Source organism: Amphiprion ocellaris, chromosome 18, assembly GCF_022539595.1.
Source record: "Amphiprion ocellaris isolate individual 3 ecotype Okinawa chromosome 18, ASM2253959v1, whole genome shotgun sequence".
In the NCBI taxonomy this organism is placed as follows: domain Eukaryota; kingdom Metazoa; phylum Chordata; class Actinopteri; family Pomacentridae; genus Amphiprion; species Amphiprion ocellaris.
In genome coordinates, this window is record NC_072783.1 from 26994335 (window position 1) to 27019238 (window position 24904).

Sequence of the window (24904 nt, forward strand, 5' to 3'; positions counted from 1 at the left end):
TTTTAATTTAGAAAGTAAATTACACAATGACAAATTGCAAAATCACGAGTGCAGAAAGCAGCAGTGCCCCTGAATGCTACATCGTGAAACATAAAAATATAATTTTTAGTGAAATACACATACAAATAATTGTAATTTCGGGCCAAAATATGTTCTGATTTGTTCTCATCAAGAGGGTAAAAGTTAGAAGTCGGGGCTGCTCGTGACTGCGCGCTGAAATGTGGAACAACGGGATTTCCCACCGCCGTGAACGCAGCATCCAGCCCGTGTGTGGGCAGTTATAAGAGAACTTGGTGTTGCTTCAGACTCTCAGTTTGTCGTTGGTCACTTCTCATGTTTTCCGTTTGCCTCACGGTCAAATAACCGTTAGTTGGCGATGTTCCGTCGGAAAGACCGAGGCAGGACCTGAAGAACTACAGCCAGCAGTTCGTGTCCACAAAACCAGCAGTTACTGGGTACAAGCGAATCCCGGAACTTGAGACGGGAGGAACCGAGCTAACGTTAGCTAGCTTTTTGTTGACAGTGTGCTTTGCTGTCAAACCAGAAGCTCCGCTAAAGTCGCCGCAGGTAGACAGATAACCGCTCCCAGACCTCACCGCTAGCAGCCAGGCTGACTTTTATTGGAGCCGAAATTCGTTTGAAGTTTCTTTCACTTTTAACCACTTGTGGATCTTGAAGATGGCATCAAGAGGAAGCTTCACGGGTCCTCCGATGAATCCCAGTGTGAGCCCCATGAACGTCGGGCACGCTGCGGGCATGAGGATGCCAGGAATGCCGCAACCTCCGGCTGGTTACCCCCGGAGCATGAACACCACACCCCAATACCCCTCGGTAGGTTTTTAAGAAGATTTCTCTTTATTAAGTAGAGAAAGTTGGGATTTACTGCATTTATCTTTGGCTTTACGCTGTCTCATCTGCTTTTTTAAAAAGTAAATTCAGCCCTGAATTTGGGATAAAACACACTTACCCACTTTAAAGGACTCACTTGACAACATCACAGTAACTGTAAAGCTTTTTTTTTTTTTTTTTTTTTTTAATATTTCATCGTGTGGTCACCGCTTCCGCTTTTGAGAAAGCTTCATAATTACTTACAGCAATCAACTAATTGAGCTCAACTGTTTTAAACATGGCCTTAATGGTGATACATCATTAAATAGTTTATAAATAGTTGGGGTTTCAGTCAGCAACGCCAGAAAAAAGGTGTTTTTTTTCTTTTTTGCAAGTGTGAAAGTGAAAATCACGTGGTTGCCCCCAGCCTGCTGTCAGTTAGTGTGAAAACAAAAGTAAGTTTATCATCACCACCATCTGCCCAGAGGTAAGCCTGCATACGTTACCCCAGTTCTGCCACCATCTGCAGCTTCATGTGCCCCTTAGTTCACATGCACCAGTTCACTTCTCTGCTCTTTGTCGGTTACAGGCATATGGGCTCAGACATAAAGTAGGCAGCTGGGTTTTAAGACAGGAAAAATTCACAAACAGTTGCGATAAATCCTTTCAATTTTGTAGGCCAAGATTTAAACATAAAGAAAAAATGCTATTATACCCTCATATATGCAACACGCATTACAATTAACACCTTAAATCATCCACTCTGCACTTTCACTGTCTGACATGCTATTATATGAGCTGAACAGACAGAATCAAGGTGTAATAATACTGTATGTTGGTGCCCATTCTTTTTACACACCCTGAACACTGCAAGCTTGATGTCAGTTGTTCACATAATGTAAAATGCAGACACAATGAGGTTAGCTTAAGCACAACATTGTTTTTTTAACAGTTGCTTTATTATATACTTTATCTCTGACTGTTGTAAAGCGGTACAGTGGAAAGAAAATGTGACCAAATCATCCAGTGACTTAATTAATAAGGAGTTGCTTAGTATATAAAATGAAATAAATGTTGATCAGTGTTTCCTAAAGCCCACGATGGTGTCCTCAAATGTCTTCTTTTGTCCACAGACCAAAGATTTTTAATTTGTTGTCGTAGCGGAGGACAGAAACCTGAAAATATTTACATTTAAGAAGCTGGAATCAGAGAAATTTGACTTCTGTTCTTGAAAAAATTACTCAAACCTCTCGAAATAGTTGTCAGTTGATTTAATAGCTGACAGCCGATTAATTGTTACAGCTTTATTACATACATTTGGTAATGGAAAGTAGTGAGGACTAGAAAAATGAACACACACAGACCTGGAGAAAAGAATTTACCACAAAAAACATGTGTTTTGAAAATTGTCATGAAGCAGAAATCATAGCTTCAGCTTCCCTCCTTTTTCTCCAGCGTCCAGGGATGCCACCCAGTAGAGTGGGGGGCCCCATGGGGTCAATGGGGGGTCAGCTGCCAGGCCCCTCCTATGGTGGCGGTAACATTCCCATGAGGCCAGGCATGGGACACCCGAGCATGGACGCCTCAAGGAAGCGCTTTCTTCATCAGCAGCATCAACAACAGCAAGAGGCGCTGGGAGGCCTCAGACGAGGGTAAGCTGTGGAGAAGTGAGAGTGTTTGTGTGAGAGCAAGAGAATAATGCCACAGCCTGGGGCCAAAATGTAGAGAATAGCACTGTCATCGTTTTTTTTTTTTTTTTTTTTTTTTTTTTTACCATTTAATTCACGGATCTATTCCGCATTATTCATTTGGTCAACAAAATCTGAAAAACATGAACAAATTCCTCAAGATCAAAGCGACATTTTCAAATAGTTGTTTTTTCACATTTGTGAACCTACAACCTGAAAAGTTCAATTTTTTATACTTAAAAGACTTAATCACTGTTGCCGGTTAATTTTCTGTTCATCAACTCAGCAGTAATTTTCCTCTCCACGCCTTACTTCAGTGTCTCATTCCATGCAACACTTGCTTCTTTTCCATAACCTAAACACACAAAGCTTCATTTTCAGATGTTTAGTAAAACAAATGATTGATATAAAGCTGTCGCCAAGTCAAACTATTCAATTTATTTTTAGAATTGCTTCTCTTGGCATAAGGATTCCAGGAAAATTCTCATGAGGACAATAACATTTTTAGAAAAGTTGTTGTCAAAACAAAAAAAGAGTGTCTGGGTGTTATCTGTCCTTATCAACAACACAGGTTTATAGCAAACAGGATTGCCCTAAAGGACCTTACTAGTCACATTTTCCTCCACCAGGACACAGTAATAGTAGTATTAAACCTATAAATACGTGGTCGCAAGTTGTTCCATTAACATTAGAACACTTCTCAGTGAGGTTTCCTCTCTGCAATCATTTTAAGTTGCTGAACTGTTTATGCACAGTTCAGATCACACAAGGAAAGCAGCATCTCATGACTGGCCTTTACTTTGAAAACAGCAGACTCAAGTGGTTATTTTTGACTTCAAACTGCTCAGTGATGCCACGCTCATAGATGAGGCATTTACAATATCATCCACAATGAATCCGTTGTGCTTTAAGGTTTATCTCGTAACAAAGTTCTTAGCATGGAAGGATAAATGAGCCACAATGCCAGAAGCGTATCCTAAATTCTCATTAGAGCACTTGGGAATTAGGTTTAGTCATAATGACGGGGAACTGTATAATTTAATTAAAGAAACAAACTGGCTTTTATGAACTCGGTAGCGATGATAAGTGGAATCTTGAGGCAGTCTTTCAGGGGAACTTAATAAAGAGATAACACTGGCCAAGATTGCGTTATCGCTCTGTGAAGTTTTCTACAAATAACTGATAATCAAATGAAGTGAACGAGGTCTTTCAGTTAATCTTGTATCATGTGTCAGCGTGCAGCCAATTCCTTGCAAATTGGTTAACTAAGCTCATACTTTAAAGGGCAAATGTTAAGTGATGAGACACACTGAAACAGAACATAGCATGGTTCCGTTTGAGATTGTGTTATTTTTAGAGTTCAGATCATCTATGGTTTAGGAGACTGATGTTTATGTGGTGTTATCTCTCCAAACTGAACATATGGTACTTTGCAAATCATCTTCTGCTTTATCCTTTCCATGATTTAGACCAAAAAGACGCAAGATGGCTGACAAGGTTCTGCCACAGAGGGTAGGAAAACTTGAAATCATGAAAAAATCTAAGTCCAGTTGGCTCAATTCCTTCAAAATTTAACAAAGATTTGCTCTTTTTTAGATCCGTGACCTGGTCCCAGAGTCCCAGGCCTACATGGACCTGCTGGCCTTTGAGAGGAAGCTGGATCAAACCATCGCCAGAAAGCGTATGGAGATTCAGGAGGCCATCAAGAAGCCTATTATGGTATCTGTTTTTGATTCTTTGCCACATTTTTAGGATAATTCAAAGACGTTTTAAGATAACCTTTAAGCTTTACGAAGTGGGGTCCTAAATACAATCAGGAGAGAGACATTGTAAAAGATCAGCAATTAGCAGATCAGTTTATGGTGAAACCAAAGAAATTCACATTTTTAAAGTGAAAAAGTCAAACACAATCACAACTGTGATCAGGTATCCTACTGCGCAGGAAAAAATTTGAAAGTGATTTGCAGTTTCAAAAAAAAAAAAAAAGCTGAAAATGACATTTGTCTTATTTTATTGATGCATTTTTAACAAACGATTGCAGCCAAAACTAACCTCCGTGACAAATGCATTGCGTTTTCTGTGCTATTTTCACCCCAAAAAAAAGCCATTACGTGTCTACTTGAGCAGCAGGAAATGCATTGCAGTAATTTAATGCAGCTACGATATGGCTGTAGGACGGTGAAACAGTGGGATTGATGTTAAATTAAAACAGTAACAGTGGATTAAATGAATGCTTTGTCTCCTGTGTGGGCACTAGAATAACAAAATCAGATTGTAGCAATTCAAACTAATATATAGAATGCCAACTGTCGAATGCAAATACTGTGAAAAATAAATCTACAAAAACTTTAAGGGGTTGAAATTTCATGTTTTGTTGACGAGTTGTCTCCATCAAACACCAAATAAAAAAGTGATTTTTCAGATCTGATTCTAAATTTTGATGGTTCATTTCTGTTTGAGAATCACCTCTTAATGGAATTCCCAATACATCTGCTTGTTCCTCTGTATGACTCAGCAAAAGCGCAAGCTCAGGATCTACATTTCCAACACTTACACTCCCAGCAAGCCTGAGGGTGAGGAGGCGGAGAAGGTGTCCTCCTGGGAACTGAGAGTGGAAGGCAAACTCCTGGAGGAAGTAAGCGAATAAACGCGGCCGTTACTTGTGCTTCTCGCCGTTTCTCCGTTGTCTCAGTGTGGTCTGACTCAGAGTATTTCAGTCTGTTATTGTATTGCTGAAAAACTTCTCTTGGCCTGTGTCCTTGGCTCAGACCACGCAGCCAGATGTGTGTTTACAGCTCTCCCCATTCCACCCCACAACTGCTAACGCACTCGCACACAAGCTCATGTTCTCTTGAAATACGGAATTGAAACCACTGGCCGTTGCATACCATGAGCTGACATGCCTCCCTCCTCCCTGCCTCCATCAATTCCAGCTCTTCTCATTGTGTCATCTGGGTCCAAACGAAGGAGTCTTTTTTTTCTCTCTCTGGTTAATTTTTCTCCTCTGGTCCAGGAATGTGTAGGAGTGTTGCATGGAGTAAGAGAAAAAGAAAAAAGGGATGTGAGGGAAGGAGTGAGAGGGGTCATGTTGTGCAAACAGACTTTGACAGGGCTGTGGAAAGGGTGGGGGTGCAACAGCTTTTTCTAGTCTAGTTTTGTGCTTCACCACCCCCAATGTGGTCAGAGCGAAACAATGCAGTTGCAGCCTGACACGGCACAATGAGAAAACACCAACAGCAATCTTGTTTCTCAGTGTTTTTCACACTCTTTTATGCGCTCTGTATTCCCAGCCGGGCAAGCAGAAGAGGAAGTTCTCATCTTTCTTCAAAAGCCTGGTGATTGAGCTCGATAAGGAGCTCTATGGACCTGACAATCACTTAGTAGAGGTATGACCTAAACCTTCAAACATTGTGGGCAAATAGACACCAATATCCTCTGAGATTACTATTGACTCACCAGCCAGTTCAGCTGGAATCGCTAAAGCTTGAAACCAAACCTTTTGTGAGCTTGTTTGTCAAAGCAGCAGGGATTAATATGTGTGAATTATAACCACCAATAAATCAGCCTTTTATTAACATCAGTTTAATGGCAGCTTTCATATTTTATATTAACATAATTACGGAAAATGTTGTGGTGAAGAAGCCAACTCATATAAATGGGCCCACAAAACCGACAATGGCAAAGCAAATATGTACAGTAATAGAGACCCAGTGACTGCCCCATTTAATGAAACTGGGACTGAGCCAGTATTAAAGTGTTTACTTGTACGTAGATTTACTGTCAGAAGAGAGGAGTAAATACGGGGCTGTGGTGGTGGCTCAGAGGAAATCTGTTTTGATCTTTTTACGCATGTTTCAGTGGCACAGAATGCCCACCACTCAGGAGACAGATGGTTTCCAAGTGAAAAGGCCCGGTGACGTGAATGTGAAATGCACCCTTCTGCTCATGCTCGATCACCAGGTACCAGCTATTGTCTTAGTTATCATCATGCATGTAGGTGTATTCCTGGATGTAATGACTTGGTTTAATTTTGAACCCACACTTCCCTTGTCCTGATGCTTTATTTATTCATTTTAAGCCCCCTCAGTACAAACTGGACCCACGACTGGCTCGCCTTCTGGGTGTGCACACACAGACACGAGCCAGCATCATGCAAGCTCTCTGGCTCTACATCAAGAACAACAAGCTGCAGGACAGTCACGAGAAGGAGTACATCAATTGCAACCGCTATTTCAGACAGGTAACAGGATAGTTAGCAAAATCCTAGCTTACCAGTTCCCAGTGTTGCTTTAACATTTTAGCGTGAATATCATCTTGTATGGAGCTTTTTATGTTGTTTGTTACTTCAAACCAGGAATGGTGAGAAGGTTATTATTGAAGATTTATTTTAGGAATATATTTTTGCATTTGTCACTTGTTTATTTGCCTTAAATTAATAGTTTGTAGCATCAAATTGGATACAGTCTTTTACAGGGCCTCGAATGTGCAGCTGACTCTACTTCTAGGGTGTCTAACATGCTCTGTTTTTCAATTGTTCAGATCTTCGGCTGTCCACGAATGAGGTTCTCTGAGATTCCCATGAAGCTGGCGGGCCTGCTGCAGCACCCTGATCCCATTATTATCAATCACATCATTAGGTAAGAGAGTGTGGATCATTACGGCTCTTTTCTCTTACAAGTGTGCGGTCGGCATCACCTTCTTACAGTCTAACTTCAGTTCTGTTTTGTTATCTCTGCCTTCTCTGAGCAGTGTGGATCCCACAGATCAGAAAAAGACAGCATGTTATGACATCGATGTGGAGGTGGACGACCCACTGAAAGGCCAGATGAACAGCTTTCTGTCCTCTACAACCAACCAACAGGAAATTGCTGCACTTGAGATGAAGGTAAGACTTTACCTGCATATCAGAGGGATCTTTTGGAAAGTGGTGATGAAAGAAAAAAATGCTAGATTTCATCAGATGTTGATTGCTCCTGTTTGTATTTCCTGCAGATTCATGAAACCATCGAGTACATTAACCAGCTGAAGACTGAGAGAGACTTCATGCTGAGCTTCAGCAATAATCCACAAGAGTTCATCCAGGACTGGCTGAAGTCTCAGAGCAGAGATCTGAAGGTAAATGTCTAACTACATGTACACTACCATTCAAAAGTTTGGGGTCACTTAGAAATGTCCTTACTCTTGAACAGTAGTGTACATACCCTGTTCCTCAGGAGTCCTTAAAGGGTGACGTATAAACATATTATTGTTCTGTAAAATCAAGTCTACCAGCTTGAGGATGTACAACAGCATTAGCATTTAGTACTATAACTGTTGGTATCAGATTATGTTTCTGGAGGAAACGTGTGGAGGGGGTGTGTTAGCATCACCTGTGACAGCTGATTTTCTCCCTGCTTGTCATCAATTAATATCATCTGTGGCAGCACAACAGTTTACAGGAGCCTTTACAAGCTCCCACAGGTTAAACATGGCTAGTAAAACACTTTAAATGCTCATTAACTCTGAAAGACTGAAAGTAAACGGGCTGAAAACACTTACTAACCTAACAACATCAAGGCTATAAATAGGACTTGCAAGCTCTCTACTCTAAGACATTATCTGAATACATCTAGTCCTGTAATATAACATGAACTCCTAACATATTTTTTCTGCTCACTCCTATAGCCAATGGCCTGATGTTTTGCATGAAATTTGCAGACAAAGCTCTGGTGTCTTATCAGTTCCAACAAGTCTATTTTCTTCCACTTCTTTAAGCGTACATTACATCATGACAACCCTAACAAATACATAAGTGATTTTCAACACACATATGTATTCCAGTCAGCCAGTTTATCCCAAGATGTTACCATTTTTGCCGGTAAAAAAAAAATCAATGTCTGGCATAGCTTTCCCCATACTTAATAATACCATGCTCTACAAGACAACTGTTTTGTATGCACTGGTTGCATGTTGCTGCTTCACGCAGGTAATTACCAGCTGGCCTGGACCATAATTCCTTGCAGCTATAGTGCATCTGGTCTCCTTTGGCTCAGAGGGTGGATGCCAATACAAACACAATTTGATGTGAGATTTAATATGATTAGACGTACTAGAACAGAGCTTCAGTAGTCAGATGGAAGCAAAGACATTAGTTCACTAATTTTGATGTGCTCTCGTCACATGAAAAGACGATCCATTCAGCTCTCAGTGCTGCTGGTATTTGGGTATAATTCCTTCGTTTTGTTTTCATGAAATTGCGGCTCCTTGTGATACGTTTTTGTTTCATTCAGTTGATGACAGATGTGACTGGAAACCCAGAAGAAGAGAGGAGGACTGAGTTCTACCAGGCACCGTGGGTCCCAGAGGCAGTGGGACGATACATTTATTCAAAGGTGAGTAAATCCAGAAGCCAATGCGCTGTTAAACAATGTCCATGTTCAGTTACAGATCTGTATATTTATAGGGTTGGTTTTAATATGCATTTACACTATCCCCTCTTTGTTTTAGGTGCAGCAGAGAAGACAAGAGTTGGAGCAAGTGTTGGGTATCCGACTCACCTAAAAACATATTCCAGAGCCAACTCAATACTCAGCAGATGATAATGTGTGCTCAAGTGAAACTGGAAGGAAACAAGCTAACATTGCAGTGTAAATGTCCATGAAGCCATCCTCACATAATGAGTATACAGGACCAAACTGATGATTTAAACGTCCTTTATAGTACGCTTGCCTTGCATTGTCTGTCAGTTTGAGCCTGTTTAAATAACCTTTGTCTCTTTGTGCAACATGTTTCGCTTATGGTACAAAATGCTTAAAACTGTTTAAGCACTGGTGCTGTTCAGATGTTTTTTTACTATCACCTTGTGTGCTATTTTTGAAAAGGGGCCTGTTTACCTTCACTTTTATAAGCCATAACCTTGAGATGGAGACAATGTCTGATGTCTGTGAACAAGAAATGGGAGGCATTGTAGGATAAAATATATATATATATATATATATATGTATTCATGCTTAAGCACATTTTACAGCAGAAATATTGATTATATTCTTTAAAAAACATGGGAATGAAAAGTCTAAATGTCTTATGGATTGATAGAAGCTAGAAATGGCTTTTTATGCCAACAATAATTTTACAAGTTGAGGTGCTGTTTTTTTGTTTTATGTAATTTGAAATGAAACGCCTGCTATGTAAAAGAGCAGGAATTCCAAGAGAGCTCTACTCTGGGAAAGATTGAGTTCCTTGTCTGTACAAAGACTAGTCCACTCGGTCCAGCTGTAATTCTTCGACTCTTTTTTTTGTTCTTTTTGAATGTTTACAAGCTGTTTTCTTTTGTTGTTTTGATGTTTTATTATTTTAATTCCAGGGCGATGAACTGTGGCAGACTTTCTAAACTGCAGGGAACCTTACTTCCCCAAAAAGGTTAACTGATATTAATAAAAATTTTAAAAAAAGAAAAAAGGAAATGCAACTGTAGTTAGTCAGCTCAACAAAGTGCCAAATTGTTGTGTAGCTTTTATTTGTTCTCTTTTCATTGAATTTGTCATCTTGAAACATTCCATGTTAAGATTGTGCCAAAATGTTTTTTTTTTTTTGTATGTGTGAGAAAGGCACATAAATTTGAGAAATACTGTGTACAAATGATTTTAATTTTTTGTACAGCCTCTTTGTAAAATGTTTGCATGTTGTGTATCAATCAAAAGCCTTTATCTTTTATACATTTGGAGTATTTTTTACAATAAATGTGCTTACAAATGTTTGTTAAACTGTCTTTTTAATGGAGAACCTCTTACAAAAGAATTATGTTATATACACTGCCGTTTAAAAGCTTAGGATCACTTAGAAATGTCCTCATTTTTGAAAGGAAAGCAATTTTTTTCAATGACGATAGCATTAAATTAATCAGAAATACAGTCTAGACATTGTTAATGTGGTAAATGACTATTTTACTCGAAACGTCTGGTTTTTAATCTACATAGGGGTACAGAGGAACATTTCAAGCAACCATCACTCCTGTGTTCTAATGCTGCATTGTGTTCACTAAAGGCTAATTGATGATTAGAAAAGTGCAATTACGTTAGCACGTGAATAAAAGTGTGAGTTTTCATGGAAAACATGAAGTTGCCTGAGTGATCCCAAGCTTTTGAACGGTAGTGTATACTATTGCCCATTGTGTTATGATTATTATTAATGGTATTGGCTTGTATTTATATCTTTTACTGTTCAGCCTCAGCTGTATGAGCAGAGAGCTGGAGTTAGGCCATGAAGGTGCATGTTTGGGCTGGTTGCAGAGCTTCTGCAAACAGCCGTTTCAACAGGTCTGTCTGCTCGTCCTCGAGCTGTTTAAGGTCGTGTCTCAGCTTGTAGGTGACCAAAGTTGAATACTGAATTACATTTTTTTATTATATAGTGCATGTGTTTGTAGGACTAAATTAAACTTTTAAAATGAAGTAGGGTACATGATGTTAGTAGTACAAGTCATTCTGAGTATAAGCAAGTTAAAACTTTATGACACTAAAGTTAGCTTCCAGTTCACAGCTTTTAAAATATGTACAATCTATGCTTTAAATTTGTAAGCTAACAGACAACTTAAAGGTCCTATATCATACCCCTTTTCAGTAAGTTAATGTAAGTCACACCTGTCTCCTGAATGTGTATTTCAAGTTTCAGTGCAACATACAGCACAAATCATTACTTCTCCCACAGGAATAATACCCATTTTAGCCCAGTTTCAAATGTGCTGTTTCAGTGTCTGCAACTTTAAATCCAACTAAGCTGCTGCTGTCCACACCTCTTTAGAAAGGAGCGCTGCAGCCTACCTCTATCTGTGTCTGCTGCTTTCAAGGAGTGACAAAGAGGAGCTGATGGGAGGAGGAGAAAGAGACAACATTGCTAGTGTTGTATCTATGATGTACGTCGCTTTGGATAAAAGCGTCTGCTAAACGAAAGTGTAGAATTGTAGACAACAGGAAGTGGTGTTTATCCTCATTTGACAGCTCAAATGGCTCATTCAAAGACACACTTTCTGATCTATGGAGAAGAAATGGGAATGGTTTTTCTCACATTTTGTGGGTCTTTAGAAACACTGTGGACACATTTATGTTCAAAAACAATAATTAACTGGTTTTCCACAATGTGGCCCCCAAAATAATGGAAGTTTAACTCACAATGCTGAGCAACTGATCTTATTTTTTCCCCTCATCTTAATGATGTAAAATCGTGTTAGACATTTTATGTTAAACCCTGAATGGTGTCTGAAACATACTTTCAAATTTGTGAAACTTTTACTCTATTTGTGAAAATGCAAAAATGGGGGAGATATCTATGTTTTTCACATCTGGACTGCATTAGACCTCTATATTTAGACAGGGCAAATTTGAACTAGATTTTCCAGTATGGGCTAAAGATCTTTTGGAACTCAGTCTCAGATTTTTGAATTCTTTTTCCTATTTGTGAAAATGCAAATAGGGGGATTCCTGTGTTTTTGTCACAAAGGCATTGCAGAAGACTTTGTTTTAAACTAACTTTCTTATCAGAGAAGCTGATGATGACCTGTTGATGTTCATCAGGTGACACAATGTTTGGATTTGGCCAAATGAATTTGTTCATATCTGTGTGTGTATTGGACATTTCTTGGCACAGTATCTTTATATGTGAGCTGTCACAGAATAAACGGGTCCAATTTGGTTCAGGTGTCTAAACCCCACAAGCAGGGAGCGTTCCCACGACACTGACAAACGTTACCTGCGTTAATGTTTGAAGATAAACACTTTAATGTTCAAAGAACTTTTAAAGGATATTCATCATTTCAAACAATGTTCCCATGAAGTTAAAAAGTTAACTATGAATGAACATTTAACAATCAAAGGGAGTTTGGAGAATGTTGTCAGTTGTCAGATTATTGTACATAATAACAAAAGATTTTCAAACCAACATTAAAAGGTAGAGGAATGTATCTATAATTATTTATTGTATTATTATTGTTATTATCATTCTTCTTATTATTATTATTCCTATTGTTGTGTCGTCAGTACTTTTAAAAAGGCCAGCAGGGGACGATGTGCGCATGTGCACATAATAAATCCGCCGCGAAGAAGAAGTCAACAGGAAATACGTCTGGTCTCCAGCGGATGCAGAAACTTAAAGATGGAGGTGGACGGGATTGATCATGTAGGTGTATGTTTCTATCGTTTTGGTCACTGTATTGACACATTATCGAGGAAACGTTGCTGTTTTGCTTCGAATTGAATCGTTTCTTTAAGCCGGCCGTGAGGTTGAACTACTGTGTAGCGGTGGTGTGAATATTTTGAACTTACTTCATTGAAAACAATGAATGTGTTGTATGCTGCCGGTTTGCTGTCTCATTGTAGCTAACTGAGCTAACAGCTAGCTAAGGCTCACTGTCAGTTGAACGTAGCTCGTAGCTAACAGAAGCTAGCTGCTCAGAATGACTGGCAGCGGTGTGTCGGTAACTGTTTTCTCTGTTTATACTTTCAGAATAGAACTTAAAATGTGGCTAATGATTACCTTAAAATTAGGTCGTTAATAGTGGTTAATAGTTGTAGTGTTTCCATAGCATCGTCTGTACTATCTGTGGGTTAGCTAACGTTAGCTAACGTGAACTTATGTTAGTTTGCTAATAAAATAGGTTATTGTGGAGACGAAGGTTACGTTTAGGCCACGTTAATATTTTGTGTTTTTAAAAAATCCTTTTTGATAACTGTGTTTTTCTTGCTTAAACTATATTAATTGTGTCAACACTTAAGCACTACTAACCAGACAATGGGTTATCGGTGTTAACAGGTATTCTTTACATCTGTGTTGTTCATGGAATTTGGCAATATTTTAAAAACCTTAACTAACTTGGCATTAATTTAGATAGTCGCCTAATGAAGGTAATGAAGATTAGAGAACGATAATTCTAGCAAATTCCTCAAATGTTCTCTGTTTCTGCTTTTCCAAAGTGAAGATTTACAACCAAAACGTAATGTTGTATATTAGTTTTCACAATTGTTGGATCAAACATATGTTTTAAAGACATACTTGATGTCCTGGTAACTTTCTGTGTATATTTTTCACCATTTGCTGACATTTACAGATTAACACTTGAATTATACAGTAGAGCTAAACGTATGTTTGCTTTCAATTACAATTTGAAACAATGCAGTTACCAAATGCAAAGGCTGTAATTAAGGATATATATTATGCAGCAGGTCTTACCGAGGCTTTAAATTGTTGTCAATAAATTTTCCCGTCCTTCTTGTAAAAGTCATGCTTTTAATGGTATCTCTTGTGGTATTGCTCCATCACGTTTTAAATCCATTACACTGTAAGATTTAGCTGAAACTAGACTTTAAAAACAAAACAAAAAAAAAAAAAAACATCACAAATTAAAATGTTGTCACAGTATCTGTCAGAAAAACTGCAGTTACATGTTGGCATCTTGAAACAACATTTATCAGGTTAGTTTAAAAACAGTTTAACAAAAAACAACATTCAACACTGATTTATAATAAGAGAGGTAAATAATTGATGATTTAGTTCATGTTAACGGTGGAGATCAGATCATACTTTTTACTAAGTTTGATGGTTTTTTTGCTTTTTTTTTTTTTTTTTTTTTTATTCTTTACCAGATGGAGATGGGGGAGAGTAAAGGTGGATCGGGTCTCCGGCAATACTACTTGTCTAAGATAGAAGAGTTGCAGGTGAGAAACTAATATCTATGCGTTACTTTTCGCTTGTAATGTGAGTCAGTATTGCACAACTATTGGGTGTCCGTCAATGCTGAACTGCTGTTTTCTCCACAGTTGACGGTGAACGATAAGAGCCAGAATCTCAGACGTCTGCAGGCACAGAGGAATGAGCTCAATGCCAAAGGTATTCTATTCTTATTTCTGCAGCATCATTTTATTGCAAAATATGTCATTCTGTGATATGAAGTTCTATTGAATTGTTCCCCACACTTAAAGCATTTCATTTCTTTGTGTGTCTCAGTGCGTCTCCTTCGTGAGGAGTTGCAGTTACTGCAGGAGCAGGGATCCTACGTAGGAGAAGTGGTCAGGGTCATGGACAAAAAGAAAGTGCTGGTCAAGGTATGCTGTATACATGCACGAAGCAGCATGCTGAATTTTGATTAGTAGATGACAATTGTGATTTATGTCTCCTCATTATTTTCAGGTTCATCCAGAAGGAAAGTTTGTTGTCGATGTGGACAAGAACATTGACATCAACGATGTAAGTATTATAATTGGTTTACAGAACAGAACACCTATTAAACAAACATTACACTTTTTATTTGTAATCACAAGTGTCAGGAACTGTTAAGAAACATGTAACTTACAGTATTCTATCATCCTTTTGTCACTTTTGCAACAGGTGACTCCAAATTGCCGTGTAGCTCTGAGAAACGACAGCTACACCCTGCACAAGATCCTGCCCAACAAGGTGGACCCTCTGGTGTCCCTCATGATGGTGGAGAAGGTGCCAGACTCCACCTACGAAATGATTGGTGGCCTGGATAAACAGATCAAGGAGATCAAAGAAGTGATTGAGTTGCCTGTCAAGCACCCGGAGCTGTTTGAGGCTTTAGGCATTGCACAGCCAAAGGTGGGTGATTGGCAAGAGACATGATAGAGTGGAAGAACTGTGCAGATTTTTTTGTTTTGTTTTCACATTTTGACATTAGTTTGTAGAAAACAGGTTTCCTGTCTAACAACAGTAGACTCATAAAGCCTAACAAAGTCATTCAGATAATGTCCGAACTATTTTATAACTAATATAAATATTTTATATTAAATTTTTAAATATATATATAAAAGTATGCTTAGTTTCTTGACGATACTAATGCCTTACCGAACAGAAGTGATTTGTGAGGTAATGAATTATTGTACTGATTGACGTATGAGACATCAAAAAAAGAACAGAATGCCCAACACAATTTCCTGTCCAGTTGTGGCCACCCAACAGACCAAACCACAAAGAAATTCAATTAACTGTGAAAGTTTAAAATTATTGAGTATATGAAACGGTATGTTAGAGATTTGACAAATCAGGTTGTCAAAGTTCTTCTCTGTGAACTCAAACTGTGTAGAAATATGTTGTAGTCGTGTGGCAGTGACAGTACAGATGGTTTTTATATTTGTTTTGTGCTTGCAGGGCGTTCTGTTGTACGGTCCCCCTGGTACAGGAAAGACCCTGCTGGCCAGAGCGGTGGCCCACCACACTGACTGTACCTTCATCAGGGTGTCCGGCTCTGAACTGGTCCAGAAGTTCATCGGAGAGGGTGAGCTCATCTATCTCTTAACTTGAATCAAAGTTCATGTCCACCCTGGATGAGACTTTTCAGAACTCTGGTTGTAAAGCCTTATTTTTTCTTTCGCTGTCTTGCCCCAGGTGCTCGTATGGTGCGTGAGCTGTTCGTCATGGCGAGAGAGCACGCTCCCTCCATCATCTTTATGGATGAGATTGACTCCATTGGTTCTTCTCGCCTGGAGGGCGGCTCAGGTGGAGACAGTGAGGTGCAGAGGACAATGTTGGAGCTGCTCAATCAGCTGGACGGCTTCGAGGCAACCAAGAACATCAAGGTATCACGGACACACCTAGTGAAGTCATCCTTTTTTTGGTTACAGTAACATAAGGTAACTATTAAGATAACTGTGCCATTGTATTTTATTCAGTATTTCGATCTCATAGAGACTGGCATCTAAATGTGGGTTTATAGTGCTCTAGCAGCAACTTAGAGTAGGTTTATTTGGTAGCACTTTACTTTAACCTTGTATGTTGTCTATATACGTAACAGAAGGCATTCATCTGTTTATATACCAGCATCAAGTTTTGGTTGCTTAATAGTAAGAGTTAAAGTTGTTAACAGCAATCAATTTAAGACCTTCTATCTGTAACTACTGTAGTGTTAAAAACATTCATTAAATGCTTATATGCTGCTTATAAATGCCAAATGAGGGACTCAAAACAAAGTTATGGTAGCATTAGCAGTGTTTATTTATACACCTTAAATATCCATGTACTCTATCGATGCATTCACTCACTCTACAGGTCATCATGGCCACCAACCGTATTGACATCTTGGATTCAGCTCTGCTCAGGCCAGGCAGGATCGACAGGAAGATAGAGTTTCCCCCTCCCAACGAAGAGGTACTCCATTATAAACATGTATTCTAGTTGAAAAGTTAGTTATTATACAAATTACTTCACATATTGTTAGTGTGTTTGCATTTGAACATGTCTTCTTTCTGCACCAACAGGCCCGACTTGACATCCTGAAGATCCACTCCAGGAAGATGAACCTGACACGTGGCATTAACTTGAGGAAGATTGCAGAGCTGATGCCCGGAGCCTCTGGTGCTGAGGTCAAGGTAAGATTTAGCCACTCAGTGGTACCAGTTAGGTGTGAAACGAGGCAGTATGTAATTAAATGTCCATATTGTGTGTATTTTAGGGAGTCTGCACAGAGGCAGGGATGTATGCCTTGAGAGAAAGGAGAGTTCACGTCACCCAGGAGGACTTTGAGATGGCTGTGGCAAAGGTTAGTGTAACAACCCGTCCTGTCCCCCCAGAAATAATGGAGCTAATCCCAGCCCTCATATTTTTAATGTCATTTTTGTATTTGGGCCGGCAGATACCATCTCACCTCACTTTCTCAGTTCATTAGTAGATAACTGTTAACGTAAAAACTTCTAGTCAGTTGACTGGACATTACAAAATCCTAAAGCTGTACTCCAAATACTTTATTCAGTCATGAATTTTTTCAAAGTTTCAAAGCCTCACCAGTCACTTATTTCCTAGTGGATTGGGTTTAAATTTGTACTGAGCATCCACAAAACCTTTCAGGATAATTTGAAGTTTGTTGCTTTTTTTTTTTTTACAGCAGGCAAATCAATACTGTTCTGCCTTAGTTTATGAATCTTGAAGATTCTTTATTAATATCTTCACCAGTTTTCACTGCCTTGAAATAAAATTGCAGTTCTATGTAGTATTAATATAATTCTGTCATATCTAGACACTAATAGGCAGTGCATTAAAAACTGATCAACACCGATTTTGCTAGACATGACTATACAGCTGAGAATCCCACTTTTTAACCCTTTGATGTGGAGCATGGGTCAAAAGTGACCCATGTCCAATGGGAAATGGGTATCTCATGACCCACACTGTTAGGGGTTAAAGGTAAGCAAGAACAATTCTTTTAAATACCTGATGACATTTTTCCATTTAAGTGTGATTATTCAGAGAAAATAGGTTAATAACTAATCTTCATGCTTTTCAGTGGCTGCAAAATGACATTCAGTGTTTTTACTTCATGGGTACGTAATTCTGTGTGATACTGACACTCACTGGCCACTTTATGAGGTACATAGTTGAAATAGATTCGACCTTTTCTGAAACATTTTCAGTTTTTGTTTACAGAAATGTAAATAATGATTGATAACATAACATCTGTTAGTGAATGTGAGCCACCTACTATGACCTTAACAATAAACCTAAAGTGGGACTGTTACATTTTTAGCATTAACTAAACTGAAAATGTAATAGCTTCGTTAACAACGGATTTTGTGTCAGCAGTTGGATTGCTTTTGATTTTACTGCTGTACCTAATAGTGGTGAGTGAGTGTGGGTATCACAGAGGTAGAGAACCTTGAAGTCAACATGGTATAAAGACATACTCGTGAAATAACACCACTGAATGTCAGTTTGTGGCCAAGGAAAAGTACAAAACGTTGGATATTTTTTTATTTCATTTTTGTATACATTGGTAATGAACATTAACACCTTCTAGTTAAGGTTCAAGGAATTTAAAATAATCTGTAGGAAAATATAGTTACAATATCTGAAAATATGGAATTTTCAGTCATAAAGTTAAATTTAGCAAAGTCTGTGGCAATTTTTTTATGCCTTGCCGAATAAGTTATATCTGTGATAGCTTAATACTACACAAAATTTAAAAAACGATATGAGGTGGGAGAGTTAGCTGAGTTGACATAAAATAAGCCACACTTGTATCCTGAGTTTTTTACCGGTAGCTTCCGGTTAAGACTCTTCCCCCTTCTCGTCCTCAGGTGATGCAGAAAGACAGTGAGAAGAACATGTCTATCAAGAAGCTGTGGAAGTAAAAGGCCTTGTGTTTTCTTGCACACAATGCAACCACATATGTATATTTTCCTTCTTTTGTTTATGGTTTGTAATTGTTACATACGTCATGGTCCACAAGTAAAAGGTTTCCCCAGTAAATACCAGAGGGCTCATGAGTTTTATTCCTCAAACAAATGCAGACAGAAATTCAACCCATTTCTCTTAACTCAGGCTTTTCTCAGTTAATGGTAATCATACAATCTCCAGCATCAGCAGGTGGTCTGAAGATTTATTCTTTCCTTTTACAATGATGTAAATTCAACACGTTCATTATGGCACTTTACATAATAGCTGCTATTATAGTAGGTGTCTTACACAACTGATCGTACTGAGTGCAGATCTTAGACTATGACTTACTTTAGGAACTTGTTCCTGCATGCTTGTACTAGACGCTGCTCAGCTGTTAACTGCCACTGGACTACAAAGATATACAGTATGTACACCAGCACTGTGTCTGTGTGACTACTGGGGTCATTTTCGGCTGACCGAATCTACAACAGGCTTGTTTGATGTTCAGACTGATGAGGAAGCTGTCGGTCATTGCAGATGATGGCGAGTTCACTAACAAACCCAGATTTGTGGAATGGTTTTATGGCAGTGAACACTGGATCACTCCGGACATACCCACACTTTGGTGTGCAGTCGAGCTCAGCCGGCTAGCGCCTTACCCAGCACACAGGCACCCACTGCGGCTCCATCTGCACCCTCTCCAGCACGACCTGGAGCTCTGCTAAGGCACTGACTGGGTCCTCTTTCACCAAGACATAGTCCACCCAATGACCGTAGCTCTCGTCCATCTGCTCTGCCGACTGCTTCATTTCCTGGAGGTCGTCCTCCTGATGAGATCAAGTAGGGATTCAGTGATAGCATGCTGATGGGGAAGTAAAGCATCAGCTGACACATATGAAGATATACTTTTTAATTTATTTGATCAGGGACCATGCAATTAACACAGAAGACATCTGATGTCTTGCATATAGAGTGTATAGCACTAAGCTAATTTTCAATTCCCGTCTCTGGTTGGGCTTTTCAGTAAAAGTAGACAGAGGACTGACAACATTATAAATTACATTACATGCACACATAATGACACAATCCACAGTCAGTTGGACCTTATAGATGTCACAGGTATTGTTTCTCCTTCGGCCAATACTTAGCTTTTTCTGCTAAAGTTTTTAAATCTGCTACCATATATATATATTTTTTTTTTGTTTGGTAATGCATTATATCTGCTTTAATCTCTAATTTTGTAGGTGGAGTATTGATTTCCAACAGCAACAACCGAATCACTGTTAATTGCACATTTTTGCTCGCTGTGGGCTCATTTTTCATTGCAAAATAAAGTCTTGCACCTCTATGGAAACAGCACACCCATAGATAGAAGTAGACAGAGCTCCAAAATGTCACTTGAGCAGTATGACACAGTTAAAAAGCCATAAATTACAGACAACGAATTTCCTTGATCACTTACTGAAAAACCCTCAAATCAACATGTACAACATTTTTCCAAGCGCCCACAGGTGTTACACATACTGTGAGAAAATACACTGACACTACATACAATAGATAGTTTGCTACTTACATTTTTGATTTGTGTTCATAGTTGTCTATCTGCTCTGTGTAAACACAGCCTGCAGTTTGTATATAGTCTGTTATATGACTGTTGGTCATGACTTGGACACTAATGGCTTCTCAGCTACATTGAATAGTACAGATTTTTGTTTTTTACTGTTTTTGGTTACACCTTATGAGATATTCTTGTCATTTTTTAAATAAGTCATGTAGAATAAAGTCATTTTGATAAATTTTGCGATTTTAAGCTTAGATTTGATTCATTTCTCCAATCAGAAAGTGGAAAATCTGACAATTCTTTCTGTTTCTACAGATTCTGGCTCTGATAAATGATGTTATTTGGAATTTTTTTTTTTTTTTTTTTTTTTTTAAAGATAATTTGTCTTCAAATCTGCCAGCGGGTTACAGGGTTCAGATAGTTACGAAGTCGTGCTATATGTATTTGCTGGTGTGGTCAGGTAACTCACTGTGATTCCTATGCTGAGTGATGAAGAGGAGCCGAAGTGCTTTCTTTGACCGTCAAAGATGTGAGGCCTTACAAAGATGACGTATGGTTTGAACTCAGCCGTTCGTAAAGTCCTCAGTGCCTGGATGTGATAAAAACACTTACTCATCACTGATGGGTGAAGTGAACAGCACTGGTCTTCTAGTTATAATACAACGTTCTGCTGGGAAACCATTAGTCCTGGAAAAATAAATCATGTTACTTTGACACACACAGCTGCAGACCAAACACCCTGCTAACTGTTAAGAGTAGCGATGCTAAAACTTCAAATTAACAGCTTCCGTTCTGCACTCATTAAATTCCTTTCGGCCACATTTCAGATGAACTGTTGGGGACTGTATTTTAAATTTGCAGTCCTTTTGTTCATTTCACAAAATAGGCTGGAAATTTTCATTATGTTTCTTTGTTTACTTCACAATATTAATAATTTCAATTAATATTAATTTCAATTATAGTTTTTCACATTTAGGATATTACAAACAGATTTTTGAAGAAAAATAGAAAATGGCACAATATTTTAATTTTCTATTTCTGTGTTTTGCACCATGAACTGTCTACAGAAGTTGCACAACCACAATGTGTGATAAATATTGCATCTAACCAATCACTTACTGGCTACAATATGTGTTGAGCATTAATAAAATACTATAGTCAATATAGTATCTATAACATAACATTAACATAACAGTGTTACAATATACAATATATTGTCATTGAAATGATTCTAGTGTTGTATAAACTTTAATTCAGTTTAATCAATTATTATGCCACTTACACACTAAAAAAATGTATCTGAAGGCTGCTACTTCATGTTTAATGTGGCCAGTAATAACAATAAATTAGCCAGTGGCTCTAGTCTATGAGTAATGCTCATATCCAACTCCAAACCCACCAAAAGCAGAGCGGCTGATAAATCGCTGTATTGCCAGATGCGCTATATAACACATAAGGTGATTGTGCGTCCATGACTTTCTGTAGACTCCCCTGTAAAGTAATGGTACAGTCCAAACACAAGCACAAAACACAGAAATGGAAAGTTAAAATATGGAGTCATTTTATTTTTGCTCCCAAATTTATTTCTGAAACAACAACTTCAAGCTGAACAATTAAAAATGAAACAGAGTGAAGTAATCAAAAAAAGTAATGAAAGCTTCAAATCCATTTTTCATTTGATTAAATTTGATGGTGCAAATTGGACAAAGAACAGCAAGGTGGTACACAGACAGTTCTGGGTTTATGTTGGCAGATAAGCTCAAGAAGTGAAGTGAGGATGATGAATTGGATTTAGTTGTTAAAAAAAAAACAAAAATGTAACATTTTCTATCAGGTAATGCAACTGAAATCACAAGCGCATGTAGTTGGAAGTGCGAAATGTAAATTTTGACACTAACCTCTGGCTGCACATCCACCAGGCAAACCTTGTTTTGATCCAAAGTTCTATGAATGGACTCCAAACTGGTCCCGTACAGATTCTCCTTATACTCCCCATATTCAATAAACCTGCAGAAACACAGCAGCATCATGAATTATTCGGACAATGAAGTTAATGTGCACCAGCTCAGGGTAAGTAATTAACATTTCTGGAAAGCTTCAATTAATCCTTCTGCATTCTTCCTCAGCATAAAGTAGATAATTGTTGCACTTAATCAGAAAGATATTGTATCCAACACTCACTTGCCACTCTGGATGTCAGCCTCGAACGCTGCCTTGCTGATGAAGAGGTACTCTACTCCTTCTCTCTCATGACACTTCCTGGCTCGAGTGGTGTCTTCAGGCCGCATGTTTCCAGCAGAGAACAGGAGACGAGGTAGAAAATAAGACACTGGCTGAATATGTAGATGTATTTGAACGTGTGAGTAAGAGCATTTGCACGATATGTAATTCCATGCATGGAAAACCTGTGTGTTTATTGCTGAGATGCATTGTGAAGAGGTCCCGAAGTTTTACACTTAAGGTAAAAAACGTCATAGTTTAGTATGTCGTCCAACAAGCGGACAAAAGGTGTGCAGGTAGGTCAAATGGTTGAGAGGGCAACTCATAAACAGGACTGCCTAAGAGACGCAGTTTTGATTCCAGCTCATGGTTGTTTACTGCAGGTTGTCCCTGCTTTCCTGTCTTCCTATCCACTTATCTATTGAATAAAACCAACAAAGAGACCAAAGAACAACTTAGAAAAAAAACATCATAGTTTAGTATGTGGTCCAAAATGTGGACAAAAATGTCATAGTTTAGTATGTCGTCCAAAATATCACTAAAACGTCATAGTTTAGTATGTCGTCCAAAATGTGACAAAAACGTCATAGTTTAGTATGTCCTCCAAAATGTAACAACACAAAAACGTATCAACAAAGTCTTCTGTTAGAGTTTGTGTTCTTCTAAGTTTAACTCCAAGATTTTAAATACTTTCATTTACTGCAAATGAATATCACTCCAAATGTCTCACTAATAATCATTATCAGCCTTAAAAAGCCCACAAAACACCCCTCTATACTCCACCACACTTAGTACAGTCCGGTTCCCCCTTCTATAAATCTGCTTGGAATCGTCCACTTCCTGTTTGTCAATGTGGCCTTCTACCTGGACAGGTTTTGTTGGAGCTCATGCAACAAACATTTTGGGTAACTGCACTTTAATATGGATGGATAACACTGAATTAGAGTCTGTTTTAATGAGACTGAGTTAAGATGTGTAGTTCTGTCATTAAATAGGAAGTTATTTCTCAGAATTCACAGAGAAAAGTCTGAAATGTTTGCTAGATTAGCATCCCACATGTTCTTTGGCTCAGCTAAAGCTAACTCTCACCAACTTCTGGATCTCTTGAGTTGCTTGCTGTTAAAATATCTTGCTAGAGGTGCTGAAGCTCAGAAAGTCTGAGATGTTTGTTCAGAATAAGCTCATTCTCAAGTCTTATCTGAACTGTTCTCTTTTGTTTGAACTTTCCCTAAACTTAGGAGTTAATGACAGAGCAGCACATCCAGACTCAGTCTCATTTATGTAGAGATTAAACTTCAGTATCATTCATTGATGTTAAAGTGCAGTTTTTCAAATGTTTGTTGCACATGCTCCCAACTAAACCAGTCCAGGTGGAAGACGATGTGGAGAGAAAGCTCCAGAGGATGAATATCACACATTTACGTTGGAAATAAATGTCCTTTAATTAGACATTGTCATGCAAAAGTTGGATTTCCCTTTGTTGAGTGCTTTGTTGATGTTGGTTTCTAAATGTTTTCTGACACTCGGCCCCAAAGATTAAAACCTTTTACGGCTCACAAGCTGCAACAATTCACACATTATCAACTATCTTTCTGACTAAACTAAGATAAAAAGTGAAAAACTGTCTGATTCCTGCATCATGAATGTAAATCTTTTTGTTTTTTATGACAGTAAACTGAATATATTTGGGTTTGACATTTTATAAACCATAACAAGAAATGAATTATTGGAGAAAACAATCAACAGATTAATGGACAAAGAAAATGTGTTTTCCAACATATATGGCTGAATTACTCCAACATTACAAGATACATAAAATTTTAATTCAATTTTATTTATATTTTGCCAATTACAGGTCAAATTGTCTCAAGATGCTTTATTTTTATAGTAAGAAATTTAAACCTCTTGACTAATCCAATTTATAATTTGGTTTTTAAGAGAGTAATGGACAATCAAAATAACTTTCTCCACTAAAACTAATAAACATGAGGTCAAATAGAAGGAACAGTTTTAAATACTGCAGTCCCACGACGACAAGAATAAAGTTTCTCAACAAAAATTAAATCTGCTGATGGATTCCATTAAAGTCCTAATAAATGATAATAAAGTGTGATACTAAAGCTTTGTGGTGCTAAAAATGTCAAAGTAAAGATATCGAGTTGAACATCTGGATGGAGGTTGATAAAAGTTGACCTTCCTTCATTTCTGTGGAGCTGACTCCATGGATTTTATGGATGGTGGTTAAAGACCTGCTCTTCTAGTGGTCGTCCTTCTAGTCGCTGTAAAAAGTCAGTCCATCCTGGCCGACTTCAACACCTCTTCATGACAACTTGTTCTGCCTCCGACCTGGTGGAAACTCGGGAAAACCTGTGGAGACTCGAAGAACTCGTGGAGACTCGAAAAACTCGTCGGGCGGGGGAAGGTGTGGTGGGCTGTGGGGGGAGTCAGGGCGGAGAGTAGGCGGGGAGGTGGGTGG

At 38.4% G+C, this 24904-nt stretch overlaps 3 protein-coding genes across 7 annotated transcripts in view; 2 read left to right on the forward strand and 1 right to left on the reverse strand.

The window, feature by feature from the left end:
- The first annotated feature begins 263 nt into the window (after positions 1 to 263).
- smarcd2 (SWI/SNF related, matrix associated, actin dependent regulator of chromatin, subfamily d, member 2) lies at positions 264 to 10251 on the forward strand. The gene is made up of 13 exons (XM_023286097.3): positions 264 to 831; positions 2284 to 2480; positions 3986 to 4028; positions 4113 to 4235; positions 5032 to 5151; positions 5807 to 5902; positions 6375 to 6476; positions 6595 to 6756; positions 7056 to 7153; positions 7266 to 7401; positions 7509 to 7631; positions 8786 to 8887; positions 9003 to 10251. Exons 1-13 carry the CDS (start codon positions 679 to 681, stop codon positions 9054 to 9056), a joined length of 1509 nt encoding a protein of 502 aa, XP_023141865.1. The 5' UTR covers positions 264 to 678; the 3' UTR covers positions 9057 to 10251.
- A 2328-nt stretch (positions 10252 to 12579) lies between these two features.
- Positions 12580 to 18737, forward strand: psmc5 (proteasome 26S subunit, ATPase 5). The gene is made up of 12 exons (XM_023292566.3): positions 12580 to 12662; positions 14126 to 14197; positions 14300 to 14369; positions 14487 to 14584; positions 14670 to 14726; positions 14868 to 15098; positions 15648 to 15774; positions 15885 to 16075; positions 16545 to 16643; positions 16754 to 16864; positions 16948 to 17034; positions 18566 to 18737. The coding sequence occupies exons 1-12, from the start codon at positions 12639 to 12641 to the stop codon at positions 18617 to 18619; spliced, it is 1221 nt and encodes a 406-aa protein (XP_023148334.1). The 5' UTR covers positions 12580 to 12638; the 3' UTR covers positions 18620 to 18737.
- The window catches only part of LOC111586950 (MAGUK p55 subfamily member 3-like), a 34920-nt gene continuing 28753 nt past the window's right edge, over positions 18738 to 24904 (reverse strand). For all 5 annotated transcript variants that reach the window (XM_055004817.1, XM_055004818.1, XM_055004816.1 and 2 more), the window contains 4 exons: positions 22390 to 22483; positions 22107 to 22215; positions 20678 to 20797; positions 18738 to 19474 (listed from right to left, as the gene is read on the reverse strand). In XM_055004817.1, coding sequence (XP_054860792.1) covers positions 19295 to 19474; positions 20678 to 20797; positions 22107 to 22215; positions 22390 to 22483 — 503 coding nt within the window. In that variant the 3' untranslated portion in view covers positions 18738 to 19294. The remainder of the gene's footprint in view (positions 19475 to 20677; positions 20798 to 22106; positions 22216 to 22389; positions 22484 to 24904) is intronic.

Coding starts and splice junctions, on each gene's coding strand:
- smarcd2 (XM_023286097.3), top strand. CDS start 679: ATGGCATCAAGAGGAAGCTTCACGGGTCCTCCGATGAATCCCAGTGTG. Junction 7,632..8,785: donor CTCAGAGCAGAGATCTGAAG/GTAAATGTCTAA, acceptor TGTTTCATTCAG/TTGATGACAGATGTGACTGG. Junction 8,888..9,002: donor GACGATACATTTATTCAAAG/GTGAGTAAATCC, acceptor TCTTTGTTTTAG/GTGCAGCAGAGAAGACAAGA.
- psmc5 (XM_023292566.3), top strand. CDS start 12,639: ATGGAGGTGGACGGGATTGATCAT. Junction 14,727..14,867: donor AGAACATTGACATCAACGAT/GTAAGTATTATA, acceptor CTTTTGCAACAG/GTGACTCCAAATTGCCGTGT. Junction 15,775..15,884: donor CCAGAAGTTCATCGGAGAGG/GTGAGCTCATCT, acceptor GTCTTGCCCCAG/GTGCTCGTATGGTGCGTGAG.